This window comes from Drosophila sulfurigaster, chromosome 2R, assembly GCF_023558435.1.
Source record: "Drosophila sulfurigaster albostrigata strain 15112-1811.04 chromosome 2R, ASM2355843v2, whole genome shotgun sequence".
NCBI classification, from domain to species: domain Eukaryota; kingdom Metazoa; phylum Arthropoda; class Insecta; order Diptera; family Drosophilidae; genus Drosophila; species Drosophila sulfurigaster.
The window spans coordinates 18,350,559-18,364,392 of NC_084882.1; the positions used below are offsets into that span (position 1 = coordinate 18,350,559).

The 13,834-nt window shown below is 41.9% G+C and overlaps 2 protein-coding genes across 12 annotated transcripts in view; one reads left to right on the forward strand and one right to left on the reverse strand.

Moving 5' to 3' along the window:
* The window catches only part of LOC133838264 (complexin), a 33,055-nt gene that overhangs the window by 10,376 nt on the left and 8,845 nt on the right, over positions 1-13,834 (forward strand). For 6 of the 11 annotated variants that reach the window (XM_062269317.1, XM_062269316.1, XM_062269313.1 and 3 more), the window contains exons 4-6: positions 46-57; positions 11,528-11,685; positions 12,051-12,183. In XM_062269317.1, coding sequence (XP_062125301.1) covers positions 46-57; positions 11,528-11,685; positions 12,051-12,183 — 303 coding nt within the window. Of the gene's footprint in view, positions 1-45; positions 58-8,035; positions 8,287-11,518; positions 11,686-12,050; positions 12,184-13,834 lie in introns of those variants that run through there. The other 5 variants (XM_062269321.1, XM_062269318.1, XM_062269322.1 and 2 more) reach the window with 4 other exon arrangements.
* On the reverse strand, positions 8,761-11,159 carry LOC133838253 (uncharacterized). Its single transcript, XM_062269300.1, has 2 exons — positions 9,900-11,159; positions 8,761-9,843 (listed from the first exon to the last, which is right to left on the reverse strand). Exons 1-2 carry the CDS (start codon positions 10,795-10,797, stop codon positions 8,948-8,950), a joined length of 1,794 nt encoding a protein of 597 aa, XP_062125284.1. The 5' UTR covers positions 10,798-11,159; the 3' UTR covers positions 8,761-8,947.

Here is a 13,834-nt window from a genome sequence, read left to right on the forward strand (position 1 = left end):
GTAACTTTAACCTTTACTTTCCCCGACAAAACACACGCTAAACAGATGCTGCAGGCGGTAATATTCAAATCAAAATAAAATACCTTTTATATAATCGTTTCTTTGCATTCAACTCGTACTCGTACTCCTTTTTGTAATACTATAATAAATACAATAATATTAACCACAACACCAGCAAAAATCATCTTTTGATTCGAATCTATATGATTGTATTGTATATTGCATATATGCTATGAAAAGCAACAAATTCCAAATTAGCGACACCTTCCCACATATGATCAGCATCCGTGTTCAATATATATAATATATAATGATACTATATGCCATGCCACATGATATGATACCATACTCGTATATGATATGCTAACCCCCCAAAAGCATTTTTGGGCTTGATTGCCTTTTAGTTTTTACTACAAACTCAAATTTATTCCATCAACTTACATATGTACTCGCATTTTACTTGCTGCACAACTGCCCCCCGCCCCTTAACAACAAAGCCAAAAAGCGTCTGCCATAGTTGCACCCAACAAAAAGTATATATAAAATGAGCTTTTCACTAACGTTAATTATGCATTCCCGAAACTTTTGTCAACAAAACTTTTTGCTGCTGCCATCGAATTCAATTTGAATCTGCTTAAAACGAAACTATAGCAAAGAAAAATCAAATCAAATAAAAAACATTACCCTAGAGCAACAACAATGATAATGCGCGCGAACGAAACTATTTTAATTAACATTTATTATTTAAATTCTTTGCAACAAAATTCAATTTGCATTTTTGAGTTCGAAAACATCATTTAGAGCCACATTTTGTATAGAGAATTTGAGACCCAACCAACCATTTGTACTATATACTATCGTTCTACTATAACTTTTTCAACTATTTGAGAACACCACATACCTTAGCATTGTGATGAGTTTTCTGTTTCTGAATTCTGTTTCTGATTTCTGATTTCGTTAACCAAACTAACAAAAGAAAAACAAAAAGCCAAAACTATAAACTAAACAAACCAAATACCAAATATATACTTATACGATTCCAATTTGATTTTGCATTCAACAAATTACAATTTCTATTGAACGTTAACAACTATTACTACTATTTCCTATCTCTTGCTTTTCACTACTATAAACCTTAAAAAGAAAACAATAAATATATTCTCTTTTTGGTTCTAAATGCTTTTTCAACTATTTATATTTCAACTTCTACTTCTTCAACTACTAACTTCTACTACTACTATCGTACTACTATCGTACAACTATCGTACTACTATCGTACTACTACAACAACTACTACAATAACAAAATATGGAACCATACTAACTACAAAACAACTTACATCTTCTACTACCTATTCTACTATAACTACTCTTAACTACAACTACAACTACTACAACTACAACTCTACAACTAAATATACAACGTATTTACAATGAGGTAAAGTATAAGTAAATATTATTGCTATGTACATATACTTAACTATAACATATACATATATATATAACACTATCTCTATCTCTCGTATGTATAATACTATTACAATCTATTCTATTTTAAATCCCTAAACAAAAAAAAGAGAACCCTTTTTGCCGTCCCCCTAAAATACACTTAAGTTAGCTAAGCCTGTCAATACAACACACAAATGCTGAGTCCTCAATAAAAAACCAAACAACAACAAAGCAAATATATGTGTAGTACATAGTACACACTCTTTACTCTATTCTTTCTCTCTCTCTCCCCACTATTCTGTCTCTCTCTCTCTACTATTCTCAGTGCCCATTTTGATGAGCAAACATTTTGACACATGCGACACATGCCACTGGCATGCAAGACACGGGCACCTACATGACAGATACAGATACAGATACAGATACATTCACAGATATATAGATACAGCTACAGCTACAGCTGCAGAGATAAACATATATACTAGATATGGAAAGCAGCTACAGCTGTCCACAACATGTGCAATTGATGTATATGTAGTTTTTATCCCCCCTACTCTCCCTCCGTCCTCGTTCTCCTTCGAGCACCGTTTATACTCGTATTTGCAAATTTTCAATTGCTCGACACATCTGTGTCCATCATGTGGAAAACCAAATGGAAAATTAGACACGACCTGCTTGCTTCCCAGGATTGTGGGTGTCTCTCTCTCTCTCTCTCTCTATCTCTGTGTCTGTGTGTGGTTAATGCTTAAATTCAATTATATAATCTAACCTTGATTATGGTTGTGTCACCATGCGTTCTTGTTGTTCTAATTGTTCGCAACGATTTCATTAGTTCAATAATTTAACATGAATGCAGCAGATACTCTTCGTCTAATGTTTTTGTTGTGTTTGTCTTGGCATTCTTATGCCAATTTTTGTGGTCAACACTTAATTGTGAAATTCAATGAGTGCTAAACAAATGGAAATGCTTTTTGGATTGATTTATTGATTGCTCTTGTGTGATAGTTGAGAGATATTCTTATTGCGATTAACAGCTTTAAGAAGTTAAATGCTTGCTAACAGCTCAACTAAAAGTTGGACAAAAAACATATATCTATTTTATTGACTATAACTGTATTGATGGTGATTAGATTCCTTTGACTTTATTGACAATTCTGTCTAGAGGCACATTATTGAGGATTAGCTTTGCTTTATGGTTTCTTGGCAATTCAATTGCTGTTAAGAACTATGCAAATTGGCAGCAATATGTCTAGTCAAATATGTATTCCAAATGAATTTATTGAATAAATCTGTAATACAGTTAAATGCAGTAGTTGCTTTACAATATTTATTAAATAAACTCAAGTTATTTATGCGAACACTCTGTTGTAATACTCAGTCTCAATAATTCTTCTTATTATTCTTATTATCTAGAAATGGAGAAATCTCTTTTAGAGTGTTATCGCACTTACTTTAGCGATAGCAGTTTATCGATATGTTTGTGCTAATGTTAGTATATCAGTCTGCTACAAGCCTCTTAAGAAATTATCGATATGTTTGTTTTAATACTGGTTTATTAGCCTGCGACTTTTAAAAATGTAAAATGAAATTAAATAAAACTTTCGGAAACGAATGAAATTTCGGGAATTTAAGAAAGTTTTGATGTTGTATTAAAAATTATACAACAATTTGAAAATACTAAAACGGAAATTGTAAAACAGTTGACTAAACTAATGATTATATAACAAAGAAAACTAGAAAATAAAAAAAAAGTCCAATAATAAATTGCGTCTCTGGTTTTTAACTACCTATAGGCATCGTTGGTTCCGAAAGTGATTAGAAATTGTGTATCTCGACATTTAACATTATTTATTAGATAATTCAATTCTTTCTCTCGACTGTTTCTTAACCTCTTCACTGTTTAACTACAGTTTATATCTAAAAGCATACACGCCTCCTCAGCACTTTAACCTCACATTAATTCACAAATTGAAAAGCGTTTCTAATTCTCACATGAACAGCGCGCAAAAAAAAAAGTAGTTATGTCTGGCCAACGTGACGTATGCGTAATTAATTTAGCAGCGTTCAACTGCAAATGCTTTGATTGCTAAAACCTCGTGTCAGTGGCAAACTGGAATGCGGTGCATCATGAGTTGTCGCCTCTCACGTAGCATCAGCATCGTAGCATCAGCTGCGTGGCATAACTAATCCCATCGGGACACAAAAGGACCACAGAACTATACGCAAAATGACGCATTAAATTCTGACTGTGTGCCTAGCAAAAAGGAATGAGATGGGGAGGAGAAGGAGGAGGGGTGAAATGGTAGTCCCACATAAATGGTGCATATTAAAAATTCTTTAAATATTTGTGCTCGAACAGCTGGCAGAGCGACCAAAATATTTGCATGCAGTTTATCAGCTGTCGTTCGGTCCGAAGAGGGATGGGGAAAGGGAAGGGGGACAGAGGGAAGGGAGGCAAAGTCTGCAGGCATTTTTGTCAAATTTCCAGCATTCAACTGACATGAAGGCACATTCCTGACATTGACATGCCTGCCACGCCACGAGTTACGAGTGTGGGGCGGGGTCCAACATGCTGATGATGGAGGCACAAAGAGGCGGGGGGAAGCAGATGCGGGTGTTGGGCATGCGGGCAGCGGGTAGAGGGGTAGAGGGGTAGCAGGGGGCAGGCGGCAAGCTTGTGGAGTGTTGTCGGCTTACAACTAATTGCTGGCGCTAGAAAAAAAGAATTGAGTGCAGCCAGCGAAATGGCAATGAGATTTACTTGCGTCATTATGAAGAGCCATAAGCTGCGAAGGGGGCAGGACGAAGGCGCAAGGCAGGAAGGATCCTTTTGGCACAAGTACAAGTACACACACACAACATCTTAACACTTGGCACACGCCCACTGTAACGCCCCCTTCCTACTGCCCCTTCCTCCGGCATCTTTGTGCCTTTGTGCAGAGTCGACTTTTGCGCTTACTTATGCACACGCACGCAGCAGCCACAGTCACAGTCACAACTAAAGATACATTCAGAGCAACAGATACAGATACAGATACAAGTGTAAGACTCGACGTGGTGTGTGTGAGAGTGTGTACTGTGACCATAAGTAAATATTCAGGCTCTTTGAGGCTGTTAAAATGTAATTACGCCAAGAATATGGTAGTTGCTATTAGCGACTATGACAATGAAATCATCGGGGATGGCAGGCGGAAAATGGAAGTAGCAACGACAACGCTCTCAGCTGCTTAAGCCAGTCGAAGTTGAAGTCGAAGCAGCCTCCACATCCTCATCCACATCCTAGTTATAGAGCTACGCACACAGGATTGCGAATAACCCAAGCTGAAGTCAAGCCATTGGCAGTGCCCGCTTCCTGTCATTTGTAGCACGTCGCCGCCCAGCCTCTCTCCCTCTCTCTCTCCCCCTCTCTCTCCACACAACCTCTGACCCAGATGCGGATGCGGAAGGAGTTGGCGGGAGAGTGGAGAGGGGAAGGGGCGGTGGCTGTAACAAAGCTCAGCGGTCTTGAACCGGATTAAGCAAGAAAATAATTTGACGTTCGTGCCTTTTCACCAACTCCTTACAATAAAACGAAACGCAAAGAGAACAAAAAAAAAGAAACGAGAAAAAAAATGAAGCGACGAGCAGAAAAATTACGCACACACAAGGCAAAGAGAAGGGGGTGCAGCATGAGAGCAAGATGGATAGATAGCGAGTGAAAGAGAAGTGAGCGAGAGCGAAAGAGAGAGAGAGAGACACGGAGTAAAGTAAAAGGATGATGGGCAACTGAGGCGCTGAGCACTCGGCACAAATGGTTGCTGCTTCCTTTTTCCATTTCTTGTCATTTTATATGTTTATAAGTGTGTGTGTGCTAGTATGTGTGTGTGCCAGTGTGTGTGTGGAAATGGAACTCTAATGTAGTATTCCCACAGCGTGCGCGTATTAAGTCGCATAAATGTCACCCAGTCATCCACATTCAGATTCAATGCGACATCCATATCCACAGCCTAAGACAATTACTAGAGAAGCCTCTGCTTCCCCACCCCCTCCCCCACCTTCTCCCCCAACCCCGTTCAATTCTTTGCCATTTGGCACCAAGCTCTGACGTGTTGGTATTCAAAATAGCAGTCGAAGCAATAAAACGCAGCGTGCGACTTACTTATCCGCTCTTTAGATCGTATATCAGACTTATGACTGCCGACTGCCGGACAGCTCCACATAGCACTTAGCCTCGCTCGCTTGCTATACATATAACGCATAACGTAGTATATACTCCTTGCCACGATGATATATCACGGCCCGGCCGCAGGGCTAGGTATTAAGTACCCTCATTATGGCCAAGACACGCAGCGGCAAAAGTAAAGCTTTTAACGGCAGCAGCAGCAACAAAAAAAAAATGGAAAAAAAAACTGAAATGAAAGCAAAGAAAATGAAAATAGGAAAGCGCAAAAAGAAAAAATGGTCTTAGAACAACCAATTTGTATACTCAGATTCAAAGTGATTTCATTTCGAGTAAAAAGGGAGAAAAAAGGTGGGAGAAGAGACGCTGTCAAGAAAATGCTGCACACAAATTGAAGGCTTCCGTTTTTCTTTGCTTTTTTTCGGTGTATGTGTGTGTGTGTGAAGCAGTCTTTAAGGGGCCATCGATGGCCAACGGGTTGTCCATTAGAAAATAAATGAAATATGCAAAATAGCCGGCAAATTGTAGTAAAAGAGAATAAATGGGAAAGCAGTAAATGAAGTTGATGGAGCGATGCTGTGAATGGGAATGGAAATGGGAAAGAGTGGGAAGGAGTGGGAAGAGTGGGAAGGAGTGGGAGGTGAACAGCATGCACAAGCGGTGTTAATTATGCTGTCATGATAATTATATTACAATAGGCTTGATTAGTTTTTAATTGAGTTGTGCACTTGCCATGCAGCGTGGCATCTAAAACTCGCAACTGACTTTCTGACTTTTAAAGGACTTCTTCTTCGTCGTCGCAAAAGATGCTTTACGACCACCCAAAGAACAGAACAGAACCGAAGACGAAGAACTTGGCTTGTTTATTACAAGTCAGTTGCAGCCACAAATAGAAAAGAAAATCTCAAAAATAAAATCAAGCAAAGCAAAGCGAAGAGAACAACGGAAAGGCATAAAAGGCAAAGTTCATAAAGTTCATAAAGCAAATTACAAAAGTCGCATAAAAACGCAACATTTCGGTAGCAATTGTGGAGGAGTGGGGGGGAAGGAAGTGTTGAGAAGGGATTGCAACATTTGGCAAACATTTTTGGGGACAAATCAATTTTTATTATGAAAATACTTTGACTGATTTAAGAAAACAATAAACGAGAGCGTTGAAACACAAATCAAGCGCACCCTAAAAAGTTAATTCACAAAGCTATTCAGCAAATTGATGACTATAAATTCAATTTAATGTGCGTTGCCTTTAACACATAACACATAGACCAAGCGACCAACAGACCGACCAACAACATGCAGCGGCAGCGACAGAGGCAGCGACTGCGGCAGAGGCAGCGACAGAGGCAGCAATAGTAGCAGAGACAGCGACTGCGAAATTGTGGCAGAGACTGTGACTGATGCTGCGACGCTGCTGCCACGACGAAGCTATTTAAACGCGCTTAAGCAAAAATGTGGTCACTACGACACCCCCAAAAACGCATCCCCCTCCCTCCTCCTTGCTCTGCCCTTCGACTGCTGCCCGGAAAAGCGCTCAAGAGCAACGCGTGGGAATTTTTTGTGCGTTTGCGCCGTTTTTCGGAGGCTGCGACGTCGACGTTAAGTGCGAGACAACAATAATTAGAGCGAGCCAAAGCGCAACTCGCAGTCGCTGTCGCTGCTGCTTCGACTGCTGCCTCGACTGTCGCTGCTGCTGCTGTTATCAGGCAAAAGTGTTTTGCGGTCCTGCGCAGGCGCTGGACTTGGGCTGCTCAGTTTCCTAGTTGCAAGTTAAGCGTCATCCCCTGCGCTTAGGTCATCCTGTGTGTGTGTGCTCAGAATCCAAATCACGACGCGGTCCAGGCGACGTCGACTGCGAACTGCGAACAGCGAACAGCGACTGCGAAGCAGCAGCAACCGCAGCGACAGCAGTCGCTGTTTTTGGCATAAAAAGCCAGGCTATCGCTGACAATACTCCTACTCCAGCTCTGCACTCCAGCGACTGAAGTTCACTCACTCTGACGCAATCAGCAGCAGCCGAAGAGTCGAAGAGCATCCCAGAGTCGCAGGCAGCAGCAGCCTTAAGCCTGTCAGGCGAGGAGAGTTCGCGCAAAAGTCGGCAACGAAAGAAAGAAACACAGAGTCAAGTTCAGTTCAGTTCAGTTCAGTTCATTTGCGTGCATTCAGTTCGTGTGCGCTCGTGACCGCGTTCGCACTTCGCCAGCTCAACAGCTCAACAGCTTCGCCAACAGAATCGATTGTTCGCCATGGCAACCAACGGCACTCAAAGCAAACGAAGGCACAGCCGAAGTTCAACACAACAACAACAAGAACAGCAACGAGGAGCAACACGAAGAAGAAAACGATGGCAACGATGACGACGACGACGATGAGTCGCTGGCTGAAACCGCAGCGTTCAGTGTGTCACAATTGCAGCAGTCGCAGGCAGCAATAGCAGCAACAGCAACAGCAGCTGCAAAACGCAGCCATAGTTGACTTGCGACTTCCACTCAGTTCAGTGTGTGTGAGACATCGTCATCGTCGCCGTAGTTGTCGTTGTCGTCGTGGTTGTCGTTGTCGTCGCTGTCGCAGTCACTGACGCTGCAATTATCGTTGTCGCATCGTGACCAAAGCACACAAAAAGCCACAACTACGGAGAGATAGCATTGGCCTAAAAGCGCCCCGAAATTATGAATTTCATTGGTATGCAAACAACATCACTCGATACGTTGCGTTACGTTACGTTACGTTACGTCTTACGATATTCAATTACGATATTCGGTACTTCGGTGTTGTGTGCTCACTATTTACATACATAATTTCTCTATATATTTCTATTAACTATCTCTACTACTTCAACTACTAAACACTGCAACAACTCTTGACTGAACAACTCTTCTCACACTCCAACGTAAGTCCACCAAAAGAAAACGCTACTCGAAACAAACAAAACTACTCGCAACTTTCCTTTAAACACATTTTTTGCATTACAACACACAAAATGCCTTCCATATGCTCTGCATAATCAACTAAGCAACAACCAAAAACACACAAAAAAAAATCAATCACACTTTGGCGGCGGCCTCTAACCGAGAACGTGGCGTTCTTTGTATCGATTTTTAACGTTCAGCATAAAATATAAAAAAAAAACAGAAATGGAAAAAGAAAAGTTCAAGGTCTGGCGACAGCGAAAATCCTCAGAAATCTTTTGCTCAGTTTTTCGACCATTTATTATGCATTAAAGCTGCTGACAACTTTTTTAACTTTGTCCAATCTGCCTGCTGTCTGTCTGTCTGTCTGCGTATGTGTGTAAGTGTAAATGAGTGCATGTGTATGTGTGTGTGTTTTTGTCACCCTCGGTGTGCTATGGAGTGAGCTTGCAGCGTTGCTGCTGCGCGTAGAGCGCATCGCCATTGCGGCAACCAAAGGCCTCGCTAAACTCGACCGAGTTACGCAAGATGGCGTGCTGCAACTGCCGCTGCTGCAGTTGCTGCTGTTGACTGCTGTTCTCGCGGCACTCCACCAGCAGGCTGCCAATGAAGTAGAGTCGCTGCAGTGACAACTGCATTCGGCCACCGCCAAGTTGGGCATTCAAACGCGACGCTGTCTGTGGCAACTGTTGTTTGTAGCAGGTCCAGCTTTGTCGCTGCGCCAGCATGCCCAGCAACAGATCATTGGCATTGGGCAGACGCTCAGTGCTGAGCGTATTGCTGCAGTTCTGGAACACGGCAAACTGTCGCTCCGAGTCCATGCTGCGCCAGGCGCCAGGCGTCCGACTGTTGCTGCCGGCGGCAATCAGTGAGCGTGCAAAACGCTCGCCAATCAGCGCATAGTTCAGCGGCGAGCTCAGATTCTGCAGCTGCGGCAGCAGTCCGTTGATGGTGTTGAAGACTTGCACATATTGCCACAACGCTTGCTGCGAGCTGCTCGTCGCTTGCCGCTTGTGCTGAAAGCGACGCAACTTCTCCATGTTGCGATAGAAGCTGCGACGTCCAAGCTGCAGCTCGTGATAGGCGGCATTCAGTCGCTCGTCGCCGTTCAGCGACATGTGCATCAGTTGGCCGAGAAAACGTTGACTGGCCTGCTCGGAGATCTCATCGATCCACACACTGCCCGCCAGTTGCGTCTTATACGCCCGTCCAATGGCCGCATACATTTGTGTTGTCTGCACACGATTCGCGCTGACGCGTTGCAACAGATGAGCATAGACATCGCCAGCATATGTGTCCACCAGTTGTTGGCAGTCTGCGGCAGCAATATCTGCGAAGGAGGCAAAGTGTAAGCATTAACGTATGCGCAATATTACGTATACGCACCCATCACATAGTCAATCCACAGCCAATTGAGCAGCCGATGCATGCTCGTGTTCTGCAACAGCAGCAAATAGTCCACCAGTCGAGGCAATTGCTTCACCACCACCGCATCCGTTGGCTGCAGCGTTTTACCGCCCAGCTGCTTCCTGAAATAACCATCCCAATCGAGGCGATTCAGCGAGGCGTTGCCAAACGAGCTGCGCTTGAAATTCATATAGCTGAACTGCACCTGATCGTCGATGCGTTCCGTCTTCACAATATCCCGACGACTGCGCTCCAAGCTGAGCACCTCGAGCGACGTGACATGAGCGCGACTCTGCTCGACGCCAAAGCCTTGCAACAATTCGCCCACTCGCTGCTCAAACTTGCGCATCGTGTGGCGCCTCGTGGTGTCCGGTTGCAAGGTAACCACTCGCTTATTCGACTGCATGCTAATCTTCGTCTCGAAGAAATACGGTGCACCCATCTCATGGAAGTTGCCAAGTACCGCCAGCCAATGCAGCGACTGATTGTTGGTTGTTGCCTCCAAGGCTGGCCAACCGCCGCTGCTTTTGTAGAGCGGGGAAGAACGCAAAGCTTCTGCACCACGATTATTCTCGCAGGACTTGTAAAAGTTAATCAACTGCAGTTCCATGTCCAGCATCTGCACGGGATTCGTTGATTTCAGCAGCTGCTGGAAACGTTGTTGCTCCTGCTGACGACGCAACGTTTGATTCCCATTCGCACTGCGTCCACAGACGTAGCCATAAAAGTCCTGGCAAGGCGATCGACTCAAGTCAAGCAACTGTTCGAGTTGCTCCTTAAAATGCAGCAGATTGTTGTCCAAGCTGCCAGCACCAGCAGCAGATGCAGCACTAACAGTGCCTGCTAAAACTAACACTACCAGCACTTTGAGATACATTTTGTAGCCTGTTTTTTTTTTTTGGTTGAAGTGTTTAGTGTTTAGTGTGTCGCCTCTTTGAGGTCTGAGCACGGAATGCAGTTGGTAGACGGCGTAAACAACGCGTTTTCACTGTCACTGTCACTCGACTGGTCACTGGGTCTAAGGTCAAGCGGCGTTTGCAAAAAGGTCACACGCACACTGACACTCACACGCACACACACACATGTAAATTGCACACACACAGGAAATTGCCACAATTTGCTTCCGCAAGTTTTTGTGGCACGTTTCACTTTACTGTGCTTTTCGACTGAGCCCAAGCCGAACACAATGTCTCGCCCCAATGCTGTTGTGTGCCCCAACTAATCGCGTTTCCCCTCCCAAGCGGCTCAATGATAAGACTGAGCGAGCAGCTTAGACGAGCTCAGTTCAAAGTCGTTGTCTTTCTATGTTATGTTTTTTGTTTTGTTTTTTTTTCTTTCTTTAATCAAATGGGGAGAGACTGTGTCAAAATGTCAAGCTAAAATTGGTCTTGACCGATTTTGATTTGCGTTTAATCTATAGCATTTGTGAACGGGCTGAATATCGACAGTATACAGTATATACTATATACCATATACAATCAACAGTATATACTATTATAACATACAATATACCATATTTTATATTATATTATTATAAATGATTGCATTGTTAAACGTTGTCTTTGCTTCGTTTCACACACAAAAAAAAAAAAAAACAGGCGCTGTAGGAGGTGATGGCGGTGATGATGGCGACGATAAGGAAAAGGCAGAGGAGGAGGAGAGAGAGCGTCAGGAGGCCATACGTGAGGCCGAAGAGCGACGCAAGGAGAAGCATCGCAAAATGGAGGAAGAGCGCGAAAAAATGAGACAGGACATACGCGATAAGGTAAGCTGCCATTCTTTTCCCATTTTCCCCTTCCCCTCTTTTACCATCATCGGCGAGAACAATGTGCGGTAATCTGTGGACCGAATAATGTGTGTACATTATCTAAAGTGTGTGCTTCTGCTTCTGCTTCCTGCTGCTGTTCAAATTGACTCTAGTAGGGAGTCCTTTTTACGAGCGACTCCCTAACGGAGTCAGATTGAATTTCAAAGGACCAATACAACTAGAGAGAAGATGATAAGTGACACAAAGAAAATGAAAAGTGTTGAAAGTGCCAAGTTCAAAAGTTCAAAAAGTGACAATGTCGATGTCGATGTCGATGTTTTTTGTGCACCGCATAACCGATTATCGTCATTGCCCTCTTGCAGTACAACATCAAGAAAAAGGAGGAAATCGTTGAGGCAGCGCCACAAGAGGAGCCCAATCCGCTGATGCGAAAAAAGAAGACGCCCGAGGAGTTGGCCGCCGAGGCTGAGCAGGAAGAGCTCGACGATTTTACAAGTAAGTTCAGCGTGTTTCTTCTTCCTCACAACATAATTCTTCCACTTCTCCACTTCTTCGTCACTCTCGTACATTGAGAGATATGTGTATGTATGTAGCCTGAGACTTGTCTATATATGTGTATGTATCTGTCTGTGTACACATGCTATAATCCCACCATATATATGTTATCTATATGTATGTACCTTGAACTGGTCTTTAACTATATTACTGCTATTACTTCTACTATACTACTTACTATATATATATTGATAATCTAAATTCATCAAAGGCGAGCTGCGTCTATTCTTAGTGCTATGTGTAACTGTAATTGTATGGAACTCCTTTTTAGTTTATCTTCTTTTTTAGTTTTGATTAAGTTAAGATCAAGCGGCTGTCAAATCTACAATAAACTACAAACAACAACAATAAACAATGAAACATTACAAAACAATATAAAAACAGCTAAAAACAAAAAATAATAATACTCGTACTCTCTGCGACGCTTGAAAGTAGTAATCGTAAATCTGTGTGTGTGTATATCTGTGTGTATGTCTCTCGTATCTTCTCGTGCTCGTCTAATCTATCTATAAACTATAAACTATAAACTATCAACAACTACTAACTATCTACTTCAACTACTACTACTGCTATATCTATATTGTTTACCTTTCCTGTGCGCTATCTAATGTAAGAACTATCCTTCGTTTAAATGTAAGCTAAAACTCTGCTATAAACTATCTGAAGGGAACTCTTCCAAGTCTTAAAGCAACGAATGAATAACTACTATATTATCTCTATCTCTGTTAAAGCCTATCAAGTGTGCACTCCATTCTCTGATTTACTTTTATCTGATTTCATTCATCTTTTGTTGTCAACAACAATTTCGTTTCTTTTTAATGGTTCTTATAACTTTCAATTTATGTGTTGTATTCGAATTGAAAACAAAAAACGAAAATGGGTTTATCAATTGATGTTAGTTGACGCTCGAAATGCGTCGAAATATATTGTAATTAGGTTTCATGTCGAAAGCAAATATGTAACTAAGAATTTCATTAATTAGACTAAGGTAAGTGCGAAATCTCTCCTCTCTATATATATGTGCGTGGTAATCTCTACTTAATTGCAATCTTTGCATTTGTAATTCATCAACTATTCCACTCAACCAACCACCAGCAACAAACAAATATCAACAACAACTATTTCCAATTACTCTCTATCTCTCTGTCTCTCTTACTCTCTCTCTATACTATCTACTACTATCATTCTCTTCTACTATCTGTGATTAAACAAATGAATCGTTGACCAGCCAGATTGAATGCCATACCAACTCTTACTATTTACTACTTCCGAAAAAAACACTCACTCACACTTAGTCGCTCAGTTTGCGAACAATATTTATGGCTCTCTATGGGAATACCCATACTATACTATACTATATGTTATATAGCGAGAATATTAATATTAGATAAGGGGTCTTAGGTGTCTAGGTCTAGGGTAGCTAGCAATAATTATTCAATTATACTTACATTATTTTACAACTTTTTCATTTTGTACAACATTTTACAACTCACCAACTGCACCAACTAATTAATAGAACTTTTCATATAAAATAACGAACAACTTTTGTTTGAACTATTTAATGGCTTGAGTGCTCAATTACATCTGAAAA